The sequence below is a fragment of the Oryctolagus cuniculus genome, chromosome 8 (genome assembly GCF_964237555.1).
Source record: "Oryctolagus cuniculus chromosome 8, mOryCun1.1, whole genome shotgun sequence".
Taxonomy (NCBI): Eukaryota; Metazoa; Chordata; class Mammalia; order Lagomorpha; family Leporidae; genus Oryctolagus; species Oryctolagus cuniculus.
The window spans coordinates 21,394,622-21,416,323 of NC_091439.1; the positions used below are offsets into that span (position 1 = coordinate 21,394,622).

Sequence of the window (21,702 nt, forward strand, 5' to 3'; positions counted from 1 at the left end):
CTTAAACCCAGGCTTTCCAATATGGCATACGAGTGTCTTAAGCATTTGCTTGACTGCTGTGCCAAACACTGGCCCCTTTGTGTCACTCCTAAATATTGATATATTCCTTCAAAAATCAGGCTGGTGTGGCATAGGGTTAAGTTGCTGCCTACAATGCTGATATCCCATATGGGTGCTGGTTTGTGTCTCAGGTGCTCCAGTTTGGATCCAGCTTCCTGCTAATGTGCCTGGGGAAGCAGCAGAAGTTGGCTCCTGTGTTTGGGCCCCTGCATGAATGTGGGAGATCTAGATGAAGCACCTAGCTCTTGGCTGTTATGACCATTTGGGAAGTGAACCAGTGGATAGAAGATGTCTCTCTGTTTGTCTCTCCCTCTCTTTGTAACTCTGCCTTTCAAATAAATAAATTTAAAAGAGAATCTATCATGCGTTTTTTATTTGGGTATTTAAAATATAGCAAATCTGATAGCTTTTGAGAAATCTTCCATAAAAATCATAACATAGTGGGCCACTGATTTTTTATTTTAAAAACATCTTTTAAAGATTTAATTACTTATTTGAAAGTCAAGAGTTACACGGAGAAAGGAGGAGAGACAAAGAGATCTTCCATCTGCTGAATCACTCCCTAGATGGCTGCAATGGGCAGGGCTGGGTTACAATGGAGTCAAGAGCTTGGGTTTCTCACCAGTGCCCATATGGGATACCAATGTTGCAGGCGACAGCTTTACTTGCTACACCACAATGGCAGCCCCTATTTGTTCTTTAAAAAATATTTATTAATTTTCATTTTATTTGAAAGTGAGTGAGAGAGAGAGAGAGAGAGAGAAAGAGAGAAAGAAAGAGGTATTGATTTTCCATCCATTGGTTCACTCCCCAAATCCTCAATAGTCTAATAGTCCAGGCTGGGCCAGGATGAAGACAGGAGCCGAGAACTCAATTTGGGTCTCCTGGCAGGGATTCAACTAACTGAACTATTATTTGCTGCCATTCAGAGTACACATTAGCATGAAGCTAGATGGGAAGTGGAGTAGCTGGAACTCAAAACAGGCATTCTGATACAGGATGTGGGTGTCCCAAGTGGTTATTTCAATGCTGTTTTCTTATTCAATATGTATCCCTTAGGAACTTTATGACCATGAAATCATTTGAACTATCGAATTAATTTGCCTATAATTTCCATTTCTCTAATTTTACCTGCTGGTATTTTATATTGATAGTTAAGTTGGGAGGATTCAAAGTAAAAATACTTTCAGCAAGACTTTTTGTGACTTTAAATAAAATCAATAAATCCTTGAAGAAAGTAGTCTTTCATTTCACATGGAGCTTTTATTCCATGGCTTTTATTTAGTAATTATCATCTCCTTGGTTTTATTGTCCAGATCCTTAAAGAGTACAAAAATCTTTTCTTTACATATTGTCCTTAGTTTTCTTCATATTCTTCATTCTTAAACATCCCTTAAAATATTAACACAAAGGGGGGCTCACACTGTGGCGTAGCAGGTAAAGTTGCTATCTGTGGGACCGGCATTCCATATGGGTGCTGGTTCTAGTCCGAACTGCTCTACTTTTGATCCAGCTCTCTGCTATGGCCTGGGGAAGCAGAGGAAGATGGCCTAAGTCCTTGGGGCCTCTGCACCCATGTAGGAGATCTGGAAGAAGCTATTGGCTCCTGGCTTTGGACTGGCCCAGCCCCAGCCGTTGCAGCGATTTGGGGAGTGAACCAGTGGATGGAAGACCTCTCTGTAACTCTGCCTTTCAAATGATAAATAAGTAAATCTTTAAAAAAGTATTTACACAAATGTCTTACAGGAATAAATGGCAAATTCAGCAGTTTCTCAGGGTGGGTAGGACTGAGGGGAAGGTGAGATGGATATTTCCATTTTATTATGCTTTCTGAATTTCTGTATGGTATGATTTTGTAGTGAGCACATCTTTTATAATTAAAAACAAATCTATATTGCATCTACTTAGCACTTTTCATAGTTCTTTCACAGTGCCTCAAAGACAATTTATAGAGGTAATGTCCATTTCATATAAATCCTGACTCAAGTTTCAGAATTCTGGGCAGTCGTTGTGGCTTAGCAGGCTAAGCTGCTGCCTGTGATGCTAGCATCCTATATTGGTGCCGGTTCATGTTCCAACTTCTCCACTTCTGATACAGCTCCATGCTAGTGGCTTGGGAAAAGCAGCAGAAGATGGCCCAAGTGCTTGGGCTCCTGCACCCACACAGGAGACATGGAAGAAGTTCTTGGCTCCTGTCTTTAGTCTGACCGGGTCCTAGCCATTGTGGCCATTTGGGGAGTGAACCAGATGGAAGATTTCTCTTTTTGTTGCTCCCTCCCTTTGTCTCTTTAACTCTGCTTTTCAAATAAAATCTTGGAAAAAAGTTTCACAATGCCTTAAAAATGCATAAGTTACATTTTAAAATTAGGGTACTAATTTAACCACTTTTCAACTGTTTAATATTTTCCACAAATAATGAAGCTAGCATTGCAACTTACCTGCAAATATAGTTTATTGTCTTTTGTTATAGCATCCATAAGTTCCTTCTGTAGAGGTGGGTCTCCATTTACCCAAAGTCCACTGGTTGGATTATTACCACTTAAACCATTAGTGCTATTCTGTTTTTTATACAAAAGCACATATGCTGTGTCCTTTGGAAACCTACTTGTGATTTTCTGGACTGACTGAAATGAAGTAAATGTCACTCTGCTGTCATTAAATAAAAACCATTCTTTTGACATTTCCTTATTTTCCAAATCCTGTTCAAAGATTGCACTGGGACTCTCTCTCCCTAATAAATGACTCTGGGAGGATGCTAAGGCCAGAGTTTCAGACTGGTGGCACATCTGGTATGTGGACTCCGTGCCTGTGATGTTTCTGGCATAAGAATAGTAATGCCCACTCTCAGAGGACACACCAGAGTGAACAACAACAGAACTTAATAGATAGGGCACCAGTTTGGGGCAGCAAGCATCTTCAGTTCCAGAAGGCTTCAATTTCTTAGCTAGGTTCTCACTAATGTCAGTGAAGTCAACATCTACAGACCAACTTTCTGACAATGAAGAGAAAGAAGTAGTTCTTTTAACTGGCAACTCCAAAACCAGTGGCAGTGACACATTGTCTAAAATTTTTCTTCTCACATGATACTTTTGATCATATGAAAATCTCAGGAGAGTAAGAATAAGGTATTCAGGTTCCTCTGTGATTTGCATAGTTTTCTCAGCATTCTGCAGAGAGGCACAGTTTTCACAATAATATTGGTTGTCATCAGTAAGAATCTCTGGAGCCAAAAAATAATTTAGCAAGTCAGTTACTGAAGGTGTGGTTTCACCTCCTGGTTTCTGAGGTACATCTTTATTAACAAGAATCTTGTTAGATTCATTGGGTACAGAAGTGTTCTCAGTACAGTGAAACTCATCAGGAGGACTGTGTATCGTTCTTTCATTCACAACTGAATCATGGACAAAGGCAGCTGTTGCTGGATTATACACCACTGGTTCTTCTGAATGACCAGATACAATGGTGCGGAGCAGGCCATTGTCTTGTACATCAGGTGATGATGCTAGGTCTTGGAAAGACAAGTTCTCCACAGAAGAGGAAGGACAAAAGGCAAGCGAAAGATCTGTAAAGGCTTCCACTTTTTGTGAGGTACTCCGGCAGTTCAAACAACGTATATGAGTTTGTAGCTTTCCTCCAAACATTTTTTCTATTAAAGTCTTCTCACCGTCACTTGTGCAAGGGGTCTCTGTTAGTGCAGCTGCCTTACTGACTACTTCCTGTAAAGAAGTTTCAGTGCACCCCAGGCTTTCAGAAGACTTGTGCAAGGACTGAACTCTCAATATCTTTTCTTCTTCATGGAGCCTGCAGGAGAGTGTATCATTATATAGCTAATTCACTTAAGTTTAAATTTCATTTCTATTTAAAAAATTATAAATTTCTAATTATAAAAGCAGTCAAATTACTTTCAACAAATATAATGCTTAATTTTAAAAAATCAAGTTTCTCCTGTTATAGTTGAGAATAACAGTAGTTTGATAATAAAGAAAAGAAGTTAAGGGGCTATTACTAGTCTATATTCTCCTATCTTCTTACAGTACATTTTATAATACTTATTATAGCTCATTATACTTGCATAGTTCCTTTAATTATTATCTTATTTATTTTTGTCTGTCTGGCATCTCATAGAAAAGTCTGGGACAAAGAAACCTCTGAAGATATCCTTAGCTGAATTAAAGAAAAGGTGGTACATGGTAAGCCCAATTAACTTTATCTGTCATTCAAATAATAGAAGAGAGCAGACAGGAAGATATGGATAGTAAGTATTACTAATTAAGGTAAGGAGACAGTAAAATATGCCAAACTCACAGTTATAGATTGGTCCAAAGCAGCAGCTCTTAGCTCTCTGGTCCCAAGGCCCCTTTATAAAAACAACTGAGGAACCCAAGAACTTATACCTATTTGATAGTTACTGGACTCACAAACTAAGGATAAAAGTAAAATATTACATTTAAAAATTAATAAACCTACCACATGCTACTGTAAATAACAGCTAAATGAAAAAGTTATAACTTCTAAAATAAATAATTGGCAAGAAGAATGGTACTGTTTTATTTTGCAAATATTTTAAATATCTGGCTTAATAGAAGACAACTGGATTCTCCTATCTGCTCTGCACTTTATCTATTGCTATGTTTTTCTGGATGAAGTATGTGAAGAAAGTCTGGCTTCCCACAGATATGTAGCTGGAAGACAGAAGACCTCACAGACTTCTGAGGGTGTTTTGGAAAACCTTAGGGGTCCTTTGAGAATTGTTAGCCTACAGAAAATCTGAAAAGAAATCAAAGGAAAAACGAAAGGAAAATATACAATAGATGCAAGGGTGTTTTAAAGATCAACACTTGAAATATGTTTTTTAAAGGTAGTAACAATATTTAGTAGAAATAAACTGTTATTAGAAGACACAGTTTAAATCATAACTTAAAAGAAAACACTTTTTACCTGTCTAGCAGAAACCTGAGGTATTCAGAACAGTCTTGCTGTGACCTGGGAGTAAACCACGGAGGTCTGGAAGCCTCGAAAAATATCCGAGGTGCATATGCTTCCCTCTTTTGATGGTGGTAGAAAAAATGCAAGAAATTATTCTCACAGAATGAACCAAGTAACTGAAATCTTAATCTATGTTTAATGAAGGATTACAATAGAATACAGGTCTAACTCTTGATATAATAGCTCCTGATATTATCTGTCCATGACAGTCATGTATTTGAGTTTATAACTTTTTGAAAAATTAAATCTGAAAAAGATAGTCATGCATACCCTCTTTCAGGCAAAAATTTCCTTGACTGGGTTCATGTAATAAATGTGCAGAATGTGAACATCATTAGGGATCTTACTGATTTTGTGTTTAAGTAGAAAGGCAGGTTAGTCTATTGGTTGATAATGGACTCCAGAGTAATCCAGGTACAACGTTTACATTTTGCCATAACAAACGATAAGATGTGATTATAATTTGAAAATTGAAATTCTAATATTTTCACTATTTGTGGCATAAAACAATGTAGTCTTTAGTTAAAAAAAACCCTTTAACTCAATCTGTCTATAGCATTTAAGAAGGAAGAAAGGTTAGCATACTTGTTGAGCATGGGCTTCAGAGCCATTTGGGTCACATTCTGATCCTGCTGCTTGTCTACATGACCCTGAGTTGTAACTTAGGCCATTTCTTCAATAAAATGGGATATGCTGTATTATCTGGTAAGATTGTTTTGAGGATTATGAGATAAAAGACAGCACAGGGACTAGAAAAATTTAAATGTTCAATAAATGCTAGCTTATTAATTATAAGGAAAAAAGACTTCGATTATATAGGACATGTACCCACACAAAATTATCCTTGTGGTTCTGATACCAGAGTCTCAATTGTGATAGAACTTTAGTTAAGCTCTCTTGTTATGAGGTCTGATTGATACCAGTTAAAAAGGTTTGGTACAATGTGAAGTTTATAGACAATTATCAATGACCACATATACATACTACACAGATACACTCACCTGTGTATGAGCCAGAAAGGCAAAAAGGTGCTGTAATTTTTTCATTAATGAATTGCACCCATTTAGATTTAAAGATAATACTTGTCTCCTGAAGCTGAAAGAGAATAAGATATAATAATTTATATATATATATATGTATATATACACACATGTATTTTTAACAGAGCTAATAGGAAGTTAGCTCATGAACTCCCTGTCTTCAAAGTAAAACTTCACTTATGTGATGATCCTTAACCTAACAAAGGTACTTACCAATAATACAGTGACGAAGAAAGGAGAAAGACAATAAACAAACACTGTAAGCCTGGCAATGGCCTATGTGTTTTCATGTATTATGCTATTTTCTTAATTAGCAATAGAAAAAGATTATTGATTTATAAGTACAGTAAGCAACTTCCATTCTTTCAAATGGAAATGATATAAAGAATATGCTGTCATAACTAAAAAGTCTTGAGTTTTTTAGAATATGGTACTACGCAGCATGGAAAAGGATAAACTACTAAAAATAGTTTAGGCTAATTGGGTATCCATTTGGAAAAAAAAAAACTGGGGTTAGATAAGCTTTTACATCATCACAAATGCCACACAGGAATAATGAGCAAAATGTAAAATAAAATACTCAGGTATTTCAAAGAAAAAGAAGGGGAAATTTAGAGAAAGAAGGCTTTCTAAAATTCATATGCTATAACTGAAAAATGGGAGAAATGTCTACACAAAATAAAAGATTATAAATAGAGTACTCCACAATTTTGAATCACATGACTGCAGGAAAGCAATGTAACAGGATTATCATCTGGAATATATGTAAATGAACATGAGAAAGGAAAAGATACAACAGAAAGATGAACAAAGAACAGCTCATTTAGAAGGAAAACACAAATGAACAGAGAAAAACCTACAATGGTTAGCAGTATATAAGTTAAAACAAAAAGATATTTTATATTAGATGAAATTTAAGACTGATCATATCAAGTACTGCTGTATGGGGGTCATACTACTGCTTTTCTGGAGAGCAATCTGGCATACTCTATTAAAAAAATTATATCTGTATATGGGCAGAGAGCCACACAATCTAGTATTCAAAAAGAGTACAGTTAAATAAAGCCTAGGACACCCATGTACCTAGAATGAGATAGATGTGTATTTCTCTAACATTGGAATATTTTCAACATAAATTATTAAATGATAAAAAGAAGTGGTTGGAAAAGAATATACAAATAGAATTCCCTGCAAATATTTTGTAAAAAAACAATGCATTTGTTTTCGTATTAGATGGGAACATACAACTTCTTTTTTTTTTTTTTTTTTTTGACAGGCAGAGTGGACAGTGAGAGAGAGAGACAGAGAGAAAGGTCTTCCTTTTGCCGTTGGTTCACCCTCCAATGGCCGCCGCGGCCAGCGCGCTGTGGCCAGCACACCGCGCTGATCTGAAGGCAGGAGCCAGGTACTTATCCTGGTCTCCCATGGGGTGCAGGGCCCAAGGACTTGGGCCATCCTCCACTGCACTCCCTGGCCACAGCAGAGAGCTGGCCTGGAAGAGGGGCAACAGGGACAGAATCTGGTGCCCTGACCAGGACTAGAACCCGGTGTGCCGGCGCCGCAAGGCGGAGGATTAGCCTATTGAGCCATGGCGCCAGCCGGGAACATACAACTTCTACACACAAACACACACAAAAGGACTGGAACAAGGCACACAAATTTGTTAACAGATTCCCTTTGATTTTTTGGCTATGTTATTCTAGATTTTTCTTGTAAGCCATGAAAAAGAATTCATGTATCACCTAAGAAAAAAAATATACTGTCTTTCTACTCTAAGACGGTATTATTACTATACAATAAGATATGATCTTCAAATTGTTCTTGCCAGTTACAACTGCTTTGGATCTCAGCTTTTCCCTGTAATTGTAAAATGAGATAGCTGAAACAGATGACCTCTGGTGGTGAGATACGGATTTTTTCAGTCTTAAGCCTAGTAACACTATGTCTAATAGTATATTATTTCTTAAAAACAAAAAACCAAATACAAGCAAATTAAGACAGAACACTAAACCAAACCAAAAACACCTTAGTGCTGATGGTATAATCTGAGGTAAACAATACAATAAAACTAATTCTACATCTAACAGTTTATGTTTCCTCTAGGCAGGCGTAAGAATTTATAAAAGCTTGACACTCAATTTGTAAACATCTTTGGGCAAATTCCACAAATACTAAGGAGAAAAATTTTGCCTTCTAGAAAAACTTATCATCAGTTTGTGTCTTCATAGACAGCATAATAATACGCTCTGACTTCCTATTCGCTTGCCTGCAAAAGAAAATGGATTTGAAAGTAAACTCATAACAGGGCAAAAGAACATCTCTCTTTATACGTTGTTCAATAACTATCATCTTGGTTCTCAAGCAGAACCCAAACTTCTTTAAGCAGCAAAAAACAGCTTGATCTCATAAAGAGCAAAATACCTCTAAGCTGATAAAACTAAAATATGATCCCCTCAAAACATATACAGGTTAAAAAAACACACTGTCTTATGGAATAATAGAAAAGAAGTATGGAATAATAGAAAAGGATTTAAAACTCTTTGGAATAGGCTCAATCAATCCCTCAGTTACACTACTAAAATTCAACTCACAAAAATTTTAAACAGTCACGGGACAGGTGTTATGGTGCAGCAGGTTAGATGCTGTTTTAGGGGGCTATGGCATGGTGGGCTAAATCTCTGACTGCGGCACCAGCATCCCATGTAGGCACCAGTATGAGTCCTAGCTGTTTCTCTTCTGATCCAGCTCTCTGCTATGGCCTGGGAGAGCAGGAAAAGGCACAAGCACCTGGGCCCTGGCACCCGTGTGGGAGACCTGGAAGAAGCTCCTGACTCCTGGCTTTGGATAGGCCCAGCTCTGGGCGTTGGGGCCATTTGGGGAGTGAACAGTGGATGGAAGACCATTCTCTCTATCTTTCCCTTTCTTTAACTCTACATCTCAAATAAATAAATAAAATCCTAAAAAAAAAAAAAAAAAAAAGATGCTGCTCTGAATGCCCATATCCTTAATAGGAGTGCTGGTTTGAGTCCTGGCTCCTCTGCTTCTGATACAATTCCCTGTTGGTACACCTGGGAAGCAAAGGATGATGGCTCAAGTACCTGAGTTCCTGCCAGGAATTCCTGGCTCCTGCCTGCATGAACCAGTGCATGGAAGATCTCTAAGTCTTTCTGTCATTCTGCCTTTCAAATAAATAAATAAATCCTAAAAAGTTTTGACATCTAAATACAAAAACTGATAGAAATTCCTGATCACAAAGTTTCACTCTGAATAAGGCAATTATATGGAAACATTAACATTTATGTCATGTGTAAGAAATAATGTATAAACAATTCCAAGATTTTATAGTTCATCAGCATAACTTAAAATGAAAGGTTCAAATTTAAACTTACTCTGTGGCCATAAACAATGCTTGTATAACACTATTCATATAACACGTATTTCCTAAGTTAATAAGACCAGTTTTCCCAGTTTCAGATTTTCCAGAAAGTCTAGACAAGCAAGATGCCAAAGAATTGGATTGAGAAGTCCAGGCACTTTGATTGAGAATCAACTTAATCTTCTCTTCACTGGGCTTAGGAAAGTCCTATATATCACAGAGAAAAAGTTTTTAAAAGTAAAGTAAAATTAACATCATAAAGATTTTTCTATTGAGATTTAAGCTTTCTTTTCTCACAGTTACTTTTGATAATACTGACAAAATAAAACATCAAACTACACTGCACATGGCAAAAATAAATATCTCCAAAAGGAAGAGTTTTAACAAGTTTAATACTCAAGAACCAGGAATTCAAGACACATTTGAACTATTTATGTAATCTGTTTGAGAGAAAAATGTCTATAAAGCAGAACTTTTGAGATCAGAGAATATACTGTAGTGCTATTTAAAGACAGTAGAATGAGGGTTTTAATCTAGCATATAATTGAATTAAGAACATATTGATTTCACATTTCATAATGAAAATAAGAATATTTACTCAGTTAATCCTCAGAAATAAAAGCTCAAAGTAATTAGGGGGTTAAAAATGAAAGCATCTAAACACAATGACCCATGCTTCTGAAAAATACAACTCGATCTCACGTTTAATCATATAGAAAATTATTACAACACATAGATTCTTCCGATCAGCTTTGTGAAGAATGAGATTAAGTTTTTAATGCAGACAGTTTTAAGCATAAGTAGAGCACTTGTGAATAAGGAAAACAGATAAAAGCATTTAGGCTTTTCCAGATTGCTAACACTATCTGGTACTTGGACCTTAGAAAACAAACATTTTGGGGCTGATGCAGTGCTGGCATCCCATATGGGCACCAGCTCCAGCCCTGGCTGCTCCCCTTCTGATCCAGCTCTCTGCTCATGGTCTGGGAAAGCAATGCAAGATGCCTGGGCTCCTGCATCCATGCGGGATACCTGGAAGAAGTTCCTGGCTCTTGGCTTCAGATCAGCACAGCTCTGACCCCTGCAGCCATTTGGGGAGTGAACCAGTGGATGGAAGCCCTTTCTCTCTGTCTCTCCCTCTGTCTGTAACTCTGCCTCTCAAGTAAATAAATATTTGAAAAAAATATTTTATGAAGGAATTTTAATCTTCAGGTTGTTCTTTGTTGACAGTTAGTAAGAAGTGCATTCTCTGGGCTGAGTGAGTCTTTTGCTTCTTCTAGGAGCTAATTAAGCCTAGCTGAGTTAAATTTGCTATTCTGCTATATCCTGATTATATGGTAAGTTAACTAACAGGAAATTGTGCTTACTGAGACCCATTCTTCAAAAAATTAGGATCAATGCTTTTCTGGATCCATTGTCTATATAAAGTTGAAAAACAGGGTAACTCCAAATAATTCAAGTAAAGATTTGACCAAATATGGACATCTATGAATAGTACATGGCAAAAATAGAATAAAAAATGGGGAAGGAATCAAAATATTTTATTTAATTATATTTCCTTGATTCTAATTTGTACTTTGCATATTTTATTTGATTTATTTTTTTAAAGATTTATTTATTTATTTGAAAGGCAGAGTTACAGAGAGGCAGAGGCAGAGGCAGAGGCAGAGGCAGAGAGGTCTTCCATCCACTGGTTCACTCCCTAAATGGATGCAACAGCCGGAGCTAGGCCAATCTGAAGCCAGGAACCAGAAGCTCCTTCTTGGGCCATCTTCTACTGCTTTCCCAGGTCATAGCAGAGAGCTGGATTGGAAGTGGAGCAGCCAGGTCTCGAACTGGTACCCATATGGGATGCCAGCACTGCAGGTGGCAGCTTTACCAGTTATGCCACAGCAGTGGCCCCTGTTCTCTGCATATTTTAACACTTTTAATACTGGGATGCAAACCTGATACACACGCACACACACACACAAACATATGTATATACACATATATTCAACTGATCCAGCATTTAAAAAATATTCTCCAATGGTTGCTATAAATTTAAAGATATGCCCTATAAATAACAGCACTGCAGACCTGAAGAAACATCATTATTAATTTATAATGGTAATAGCAAGTAAGAAAGAGATACACTCCTAAACATTAATGAAATCTGATTCTAACTGTATTTTTCAAAAAAAAAAAAGCATAGCACCAAAAAATAAATAATTGACTAGTTAATTATAGAAATGTTTCACTGCATTTATCTATCACATCATGCTCTGCAACTCTGTAAATATTAGTACAACTATCATCATACCTTTATTGCCTCCAGAATGGATTCATAGAGATCTGGAAATCCAGAATAATGATACATCATACAGTGTATTAATTCTGTTAACTGCAATAAGAAGGCTGTACTAGAAGGCAGGCCATCGCTTTTGAAAGAGTGAACCAAATTAACCACATGAGGAACAATCTGAAGAGAAAAAAACACAAATACTCCTTAATTTACAAAATTACTGGTAATATAGTCTCTAATCTACAGACTGCAAATGTATGATCAGAACTTTTCTATGCATTTAGTCACAGCTTATTTTAAAAAAGCTATGAAGTGAAAAATTTCTTGAATATCAAGATAAATCTAATTTTCAAAATCACAACTGATTGTAACACCATTTAAGAACCTTCTTTTTATCTTAGTGCTCCATCTAAAATACAAATTAAGGTACAAACAGGTATTGCAATCATTGCTGCCACTGTAAGACGTTAAACATATTTTCATTTGATTACTGTTCATTATTGTTCATAACCCTTGACTTTTTGCCTGCTCAACTATGGTCTTTTTAGTTTTTATTTGTTCAAGTCTATTTTATGGACCATTAAGCCTTGATTATAATTTAAACTTAAAAATATGTTATCTAAAGAATAATAAAATATTAAGTTGGAAATAAAAGAAATGCCTAAAATTTAAAGATGTTAGGGTGACATTGATTGGATCATAAAATATGAACAGATTACAGAAAATAAAACAGCAGAACCATATAATTAGCTAAAGAGCTCCACCTAGTGTAAATTTAAAAATTACACTTGAAAGAATTAAACATTGCACATTAAGGTCTACTTCAGAGTCCTTGAAACGAAATAGCTTAGGAATATCACTAAAATTACAACTCAAATGACATGATTAGTTTTCTTTTAGAAAAGCACAGGAATTGGAGTGGTTATCCTTACTAATGAACCCCATCCCCCGCCCTTGAAAAGAGGAGATGGGTCTAAATAAAGGAACTCAGAAATTCTATTATTTTTAAGGAATAGAGCTAAAAATAAAAGGGAAATAGAAAATATTTATTAACCATAAAAATGTTCTTTCACTGTAAAATTATAGACTAAAAAGTCAACTAATATAGTCAATTAAACATTTAAGAGATTGTTAATTATCAAACTGAAACAAGCTCTACAGAAGTGGCTCATTCCTGTAGCATAGTGCTATACTTTTCCTAACTAATTATTAATTCTAATATGATATTACACATTTATACTTCTTATGGTAGAAGACATCTTAGTGCTATTTCCAATCTGCTTACTCATGTGCTTGAGTTCTTAAACCACATTTTTGTTTTTAATTTTTTTTTCTTTTTTCTTTTTGACAGGCAGAGTTAGACAGTGAGAGAGAGAGAGAGAGAGAGAGAGAGAGACAGAGAGAGAGAGAGAAGACAGAGAGAAAGGTCTTCCTTTTTCTGTGGGTTCACCCCACAAGTGGCCGCTACGGCCGCGGCTGGCGTGCTGCGCCGATCCGAAGCCAGGAGCCAGGTGCTTCCTTCTGGTCTCCCATGCGGGTGCAGGGCCCAAGGACCTGGGCCATCCTCCACTACCTTTCCGGGCCACAGCAGAAAGCTGGACTGTAAGAGGAGCAACTGGGACAGAATCCGGTGCTCTGACCGGGACTAGAACCCGAGGTGCCAGTGCCGCAGGCAGAGGATTAGCCTAGTGAGCCATGGCGCCGGCCACATTTTTGCTTTTATACTGCCTTCTTTGATCTACTCTACATCAAAAGTATTAATGTGACCATAAAATTATCAATTCCTGTGAGTTCACTCTATTGCTATCATATATAAATTTTTAAGCAAATCTGAATTATAATTCTGCCCCACAGGCACACCTATGTTATTCTTTGGCTAAAACAGAAATCCAAAATTATTTTATGTTCTCAGAGGTAAAGGGAAGCAGAGGGGAGAGGTGGGGAGGGAGGGAGAAAGGGAGAGAGACAGAGATAGATAAGAGGGAAGAATTTCAAAAATGATTATTAAATTTACAGTTTTAAATCTTCCAGAAGCTTTTCTAGAGTAAATCTGGTCTTTGCAATCAGGTTATATGGTTGTCTAACTAACATATCCTAAATGGTTAATACTATCACTGACACTGAAATAATAGTTCTTTACTATTATATAGGTACACTTTCAAGCAAGCTAAATCCTTGAAAGTTATTTTACTGAAAATACTGTTAATACTTACCAAATTTAATTTACTACTTGAAGAAAGATACAATAAATTTTACTTAATGAGTAGCTTTGATTCGTTTCTCTATTATTGCTATCTGCCATAGCGTGTATAAAATAAATAGCAAACTATTTTTTCTGGGGCTGGTGCTGTGGTATAGCAAGTTAAGCCACCACTCATCCCATACAGGTGCTTGTTCAAATCTTAGCTAGTCCACTTCCCATCCTGCTCCCAGTTAATGTGTCTGGGAAAGCAGTGGATGATGGCCCAGGTGTTTGGGCCTCTGCACTCACATAGGAGACATGAATGAAGCTCTTGGCTCCTGGCTTCAGTTAAGCCCAGCCCTGGCCATTGTGACCATTTGGGAAGTGAAGCAGCAGGTGGAAAACTTCTATTTTTCCACCACTGCCTCTCTGTCTGTAATTCCACCTTTCAAATAAATAAATCAATCTTCAAAAAAAAAAAAAACAAAAAAAACCCTACTGTTTTTCACTTATAAAAAACGAAAATCAGCTTGACCCATAACAACACACACTATACATCAGTCATAGTTTGCACTAAAATATTCTAAACATACAATGCACAATGATATTGTTGATTCTAGATTATTGCCCATACTTAGCAATTTCTAAATCTGAGATCTGAGTCATTCACTGAGTTATTTGCAGTATGGGTGATGTACTTCTCTCTCTCTTTCTTTCTTTCTTTTTTTTTTTTTTTTTTTTTGACAGGCGGAGTAGACAGTGAGAGAGACAGAGAGAAAGGTCTTCCTTTGCCTTTGGTTCACCCTCCAATGGCTGCCACGGCCGGCATACCGTGCTGACCAGAAGCCAGGAGCCAGGTGCTTATCCTGGTCTCCCATGCGGGTGCAGGGCCCAAGCACTTGGGCCATCCTCCACTGCACTCCCGGGCCACAGCAGAGAGCTGACCTGGAAGAGGGGCAACCGGGACAGAATCCAGCGCCCCGACCGGGACTAGAATCCAGTGTGCCGGTGCTGCAGGCGGAGGATTAGCCTAGTGAGCCGCAGCGCTGGTGTGATGCACTTCTAAATGTCTAAGTTGTTCTTAAATGAGTAGAGGCTACCCACAGTTTTAGATGATAATTATGTCTTTATTTTTAGTCTTTAGTACACCAGTTCACAATTCTTAATTTCAGAAACAAATGCCCCTTAAATAATGATTTAATAACTAGTTTAATAAGCCAAATATTTCAAACATTTGTTGTTTTAAGTTTTTCAGGAAAAGCAATATAAAAGGAGCTATCTTGCATCTTTTAAAAAACTGAGCAAAGAAATAGGTTTAGAGTATGGCAGTGTGACATTCTTCAGCGTGCAGATCAACAAACATTAGCATGGATGATCAACTTATGTTAGACAATCTCCTTCCTAGCAAATTTGAAAACAAATTTTTTCTCAAATGTCTTACACACAATCATAATTGATAACAAGGACAAATAACTGATTTTTTTTCTCCTTGGAACACTTTGCTAGTACATTTGCTACAACAGCCCAAGCTTGAGTTTTGTCTATTGTACAGATATAAGCTTATTGGTCTGATGATGAAACTCATCAAAATCAGAGCAATTAATTGCAGAAATCACTCATCCTAAGTGATAATGTATAATGTAACTGCTTGTTAGGAAGGTTTATTTACTACAGTGCCTGTGAATTCTCCTCTGGTGGAAATGAAGCATTAAGAAGCCTCTGTGGTTCTCTGAGAGTTTCTCAGCTTCTCTGAGGCTAATTGTATTTCTAGCTAAAAATTAACAATTGAAATTCTGTGTTTCTTCATTAGTCTTCCCTCAGTTTTGTAATGGTAAATTAGTATCCCTAAGACTTTTGACAGTGTGAGGGTTCTGATGGTGAGTTTCTAGTTGGGAAAAATTAGGCATCAGATCTTAGAGGAACCAGGCAATACTTTATTGTGATGCCTTAGCTAGGTAAATGAACAGGTTCCTGAAATAATATTTTATCATTTCTCAGCTAAAATAACTGATAGTCAAATAAATGAAATCAAATAAAATCATTTCAAAACTAGTGATGTAGCTAGTTTAAAGTGGTAGGATTATGGATATACTTTAAAGGTAGAGCAACAGAATTTACAGGATATGGGCTTACAAAGAAAGAAAAGTATTAAGATTTTGGAGCTATAAAAGCAAAGACTAATGTTTTCATGAAACTGTCATCTTTTTATTTGATTATTATTTATAGCCCTTGTCTATATTAGCATTGAACTAGGGTCTTTATACTTTTTACTTGTTGAACCTTTAGTGGTACATTTAAGCCTTTGACTATAATGTACATTAAAATATGTCATCTCAAAAACTAAGAAAGAAAGAGAGGGAGGGAGGAGTGAGGGAAGCAGAAGTTTATCTATGAACTACAGTGAATCTGTTCTCTTTGTATTATCACGTTAACATGAGAACTGATGAGAACTGTGCTGTAGTAGTTATTATCCATTTGCTGTGACCCTGAGAAGTTAACGTATTAATAAATTCCTCAAGAAAAAAAATTGTTTCACATAAAAATTTTTTAAAACAGTGGTTTTACTCCATTTTAATTCTTCTACTTTCTTCATATGTGCACCCTCCACCCATCAGTGGCATATCTCATGTACAGCAGTAACTTTTTATGTGTTGGCAGTTGTTTTACATGGGGCTGTTCTGGTGAAACACAAAGTATTCTGAAAACATTCCTTTAAGGAAAATTTCACAATCTCAATTTTCTAAGAAATCATAAAATTACAAGAGAATAGTAAGATTTAGGGCTAACCTCATTATATATAAATGAGACTTAATATGAAACTAAACTTTGAAACATAATGTTCTTTCAATGTACGAAGCTCATATCATAACTTACCAAATGGAACGCCTCTGGAGAATGCTGAAAACTAAGCAGCATGTGAGAAAGAACTGCAAGAGCACCAGGTCTCACAAGAGGAAACCAAAGTCGATTAAAAACCTTCAAAATAAGACAAGACACTGATCTTAACAGTTTGCAGGAAAATTGTTAATCCAAAGTAACTATGGTTATTTTCATAGGGTTAAAAACTATTTGTGTGAATGTCCTTGACCCTAGAAGGTTCTATCATTAACATATTATTAAGTTTTGGGTAAAGGAGAAAGTTAGCAAATTACATGACAAAAATCAAGGGGAATGTGATGGCCTAACCAACTCTTAAAACTCCCTGGTTCAATTAAAAACTATGTTTACAAGGTAATAGCTTCCTGGTCCACTGTTCGAGTTCATCCAACAAGTATTTGTTGAGTTTTTTTTTTTTATTTTTAAAGATTTTTATTTATTTATTTGAGAGGTAGAGTTACAGACAGTGAGAGGGAGAGAAGGAGAGGGAAAGGTCCTCCTTCCACTGGTTCACTCCCCAAATAGCCGCAAGGGCTGGAGCTACGCCGATCCAAAGCCAGGAGCTTCTTCCCAGCCTCCCACGTGGGTAGTAGGGGCCCAAGCACTTGGGCCATCTTCCACTGCTTTCCCAGGCCACAGCAGAGAGCTGGATTGGAAGAGGGGCAGCTGGGACTAGAACCGGCGCCCATTTGGGATGCTGGCGCCACAGGCAGAGGATTAACCTACTGTGCCACGGCGCTGGCCCCTTGAGCTCTTATTGATTAGCAATGTCCTAGGCACTGGGGATACAACAGTGGATTTAAAAAATAATCTCCATACAACAATAGATCTAAAAAATAATCTCCATCTTATAGAACCTACCATTCAGAGGGTACATAGAAATGATAAAAGGAAACATAAGGTGGTAAATTTTATAAAAAATAGAAAGCAAGGTGTGAGAAATAGAAAATGCTGGTTAGAACATATGTCCATTTTATATATATATAGGGTAGTCAAAAATCGCCTCATGTGGAGCTGGCGTTGTGGGGTAGTGGGTTAAGCTGCCTTTGTGATGCCTGCATCCCATATAAGTGTTGGTTTGAGTGTTGGTGGCTCTGTTTCCCATCCGGTTTCCTGCTACTGTGCCTGGGAAAGCAGTGGAAGATGGCTGAAGTGCCTGGGCCCCTGCCACTCATGTGGAAGACATGAATGGAGTTCCTAGCTCCTGGTTTTGGCCTGGCAGAGCCCCAGTCCCAGGCCCAGTCCCAGGCCCAGTCCTAAACGTTATGGCCATTTGGGGAGTAAATTAGTAGATGGAAGATCTCTCTTTCTCTAACTCTGCATTTCAAATAAATAAAATATATCTTAAAAAAAGATCCTCATGAAAAAGGTAACATTTAACTATAAAACTGAAGGGAGCAAGATAAACCTGGCAGATACAAGGGGAAAAAGGATAGTAAGAGTGAATAGCACTGCAGGGCCCCCATGTCTTCAGGGTGGTGTGTCAGACATAACAAGGACAGCCTAAGTGATGCAAAAGACTGAGGCAGAAGTAGTGAGAGATGAGATCAGAGAAGAAGTGGACCACTTCATGTAGGATTTGTGTCATGCCTATACGGGATCAAAGGCAGGAGCAGGGAGAATATTGGAAGTCAGTGGTAGTGATTTAATTAATTAAAAGTGGTAGGATTCCAAGCTCATTCATTACAGTCATGTTTATCTACTTAGCAGTTTAGGGAACAATTTGGCAATTTTGTGGTTTTTGAGATTATCGTTCTCTTAAAGTGCCAGTGTTTTAAAATAGCGTTCTTGTAATTTTACACGCTTTTGTGATGGAGTGCTGTTTTGTTATATAATTTTGACTTGGATTCTTTCCATTTGCATTTGTTGATGTAATTTCAGGAGGAACACTGAACACCTGAGTCCTGGATGATACTAATAAACTAATAATTGCAGAGGTTTTTTAAAAAAAAAGTGGTAGGATTCTAGATATATTTATTTATTCATTTATTATTTATTTAGTTTTTATTTGACAGGTAGAGTTATAGACAGTGTGAGAGAGAGGCAGAGGGAAAGGTCTCCCTTCCATTGGTTCACTCCCCAAATGGCCGCCATGGCCGGCGCTGCGCTGATCCGAAGCCAGGAGCCAGGAGCCAGGTGCTTCCTCCTGGTCTCCTATGAAGGTGCAGGGCCCAAGCACTTGGGCCATCCTCCACTGCCCTCCCGGGCCACAGCAGAGAGCTGGACTGGAAGAGGAGCAACCGGGACAAGAACCTGGTGCCCATATGGGATGCCAGCACTGCAGGTGGAGGATTAACCAAGTGAGCCATGGCGCCAGCCCCTAGGTATATTTTAAAAGTACAGTCAACAGGATTTTAAGATGTGGGCTGAAAGGCAATGAAAAGAAACAAAGATGGCTTGAAAGTTTTTGACATGATTAAGTGGAAGGATAGAGCAGCCATTTATTAACACGAGGAAAACCAGGTTTGAGAAGGATAAATCAGGAATAAAAATTATAAGGTGATTTTGAGATCCAAGCATAGACAGTTGAATACATGAATAAGAAGTTCAAGGAAAAACAACAAAACAGAAATATAAATTTGTAGTGGAGTAATGGTAGTAAAAGCTTGCCTACTGGGGCCAGTGCTGTGGCATAGCAGGTAAAGCTCCTGCGATGCTGGCATCTGCTATGGGTGCTGGTTTGTTTCCCAGCTGCTCCACTTCTGATGCAGCTCCATGCTTATAGCCTGGGAAAAGCAGCAGCAGATGGCCCAAGTTTTCAAGCATCTGCCACCTATGTGCAAGACCTGGATAAAGCTCCTGACTCCTGGCTTCAACCTGGTGGCCCTACACGGGCCACTGTGGTCATCTGGGGAGTGAGGAAGATCTCTCTCTCTGTCTTCCCTATCTCTCTGTAAATTTGCCTTCCAAATAAATAAATAAATCTTATTAAAAAAGGAGCCCCTTATCAGTTGAATTCAAGAGATAATATGAGGAACATGTTTTTGTACTGGATATCTGAAAATTCTAATTACTTAAGACTTAAATGACATTTTAAAATTTCTAAATCCTATCTAAAACAAAATATAAAAATTTGATGCTTTAAGGAGAAACATGAAGATTAAAATATTGATTATATGATTCCATATATTCAAATAGATTTATATTATATATACTCACACTTACCAGTTCTATTTTCAGCAAAGTGACATCTATCAAAATAGTAAACTTCTGGACAGCTGCCAGTCCTTTCAGGAGTGCAATTACCCATGTATCCACATGCTGAGCCAATGGCCAGGAGAGCCAGTCAATCATTCTGAAAATTGAAAGAATGCAAAACAAACGGTATTGAAAATATTTTTAGTATTATTTAGGTAGGTGTTATTTAACAAGAGTTCAACTAGATAACTACTCACTTTGAGAGAATTTAGTGAACTTGCTTTTAAAAAGCATTGACCAAGATGCAGAAATGAGTGCAACAGGTACCTGTCCTCAAAGAGCATCCAATCTTATAAGCTGACCATTTCTTATATTTTTCATATTCCCATATAATTTCTGATAAATTGTCATTTCAGAAAGATGCAAAATTTTGAATTTATGCCATATATTGGTATTAAAACTTTATTAGTCAATTTACCCTAAAAAAGAACAGTTAGAATGTAGTTCTTGGGCCCTGGCATTGGCCTGGCCCAGCAATCGCTGTTGTAGCTATTTGAGGAATGAACCAGTAGATGGAAGATCTCCCCCCTCCCCCTGTTCCTCTGCCTTTCAAATAAATAACAAATACATCTTTTTAAAAATATAACTTACTAGGCATATTTACTATTAAGAACAGTAGTTAAAATGTAGATATCTGAAGTAAGACATATGGCTATGAACCAAGACTTGTTCTTCCTGGTGAGTATAGTTTATCATGAAATTCACTGTTTTAAAAAGGCTATATTTTGAACTGTGCAACAAGTATCTGCCTCTTTCAAAGACAACAAAAAGAAACTCCCTATATATAAAAAGGTACCGCATGTGAAAATATGCTAATGGCCTCATTTTGCATTGAGTGCTTTTCTTCCTGAACAACAGTCAGTTTAATGGAATAAATCCAAAGTAATATGAGCTCTGCTGGCTTGAGTCCTGGCTGCTCCACTCCAGCTTCCTGCTAGTGCACCTGGGAAAGCAGTGGAGGATGGCCCAAGTCCTTGGGCCCCTGCACCTATGTGGGAGACCCAAAGGAAGCTCCTGGCTTCAGACTGGCTCAGCTCTGGCTTTGCATCCATTTGGGGGGTGAACCAGCAGATGGAAGACCTCTCACTCTCTGATTCTACCTCTTGTAACTCTTTCAAATAAATAAATAATAATAATTAAAAAAAAAAAAAAAAAGGTCAGCCACTTGGCCATGGCTCTTCATTATCCCTAATTACTTAGTTGGCCCCTTTCCTTTATCCTCTACTCATTTCTGACTTTCCACCTCATAAGCCTCTACTCTTTATCCCATGGGTACCGATCTCCTCACCGACCTTAAATAAACTTCAAATTAGAAGTTATTACACAAATTAGAAACTGTTATAGCCTGAATATGTTCCTTAAAAACTCATGTGTTGAATTTTAATTTGAAATGTGTTGCTATTAAGAGGGGGCAACCTCTGGGAGATGAATATGTCATCAGGACAGAATTCTCATGAATGTGATTACTGCCCTTATAAAGTGGTTGAAGCAAGTATGTCCTTTCTATCATGTGAAGACTCACAAAGGGTAGTATCTAATCAGAATAGATTTTCACTGGAATCAGCTTGTATTTTGAGCTTAAGACTTCCCAGCTTTCAGACAGTGAGAAATAAATGTCTGCTGTTTATAAATTACCTGACCAAAAGTATATGTTACAGCAGCCCAAATAGACTAAGATAAAAGCTTTTTATCAAATATT

At 37.4% G+C, this 21,702-nt stretch overlaps 1 protein-coding gene across 2 annotated transcripts in view; it reads right to left on the reverse strand.

The window, feature by feature from the left end:
* Nucleotides 1–21,702, reverse strand: part of USP38 (ubiquitin specific peptidase 38) — a 36,402-nt gene that overhangs the window by 6,414 nt on the left and 8,286 nt on the right. For both annotated transcript variants that reach the window (XM_002716936.5, XM_070047491.1), the window contains 7 exons: nucleotides 19,971–20,100; nucleotides 16,803–16,904; nucleotides 11,765–11,923; nucleotides 9,476–9,669; nucleotides 6,048–6,141; nucleotides 4,999–5,105; nucleotides 2,499–3,861 (listed from right to left, as the gene is read on the reverse strand). In XM_002716936.5, coding sequence (XP_002716982.1) covers nucleotides 2,499–3,861; nucleotides 4,999–5,105; nucleotides 6,048–6,141; nucleotides 9,476–9,669; nucleotides 11,765–11,923; nucleotides 16,803–16,904; nucleotides 19,971–20,100 — 2,149 coding nt within the window. The remainder of the gene's footprint in view (nucleotides 1–2,498; nucleotides 3,862–4,998; nucleotides 5,106–6,047; nucleotides 6,142–9,475; nucleotides 9,670–11,764; nucleotides 11,924–16,802; nucleotides 16,905–19,970; nucleotides 20,101–21,702) is intronic.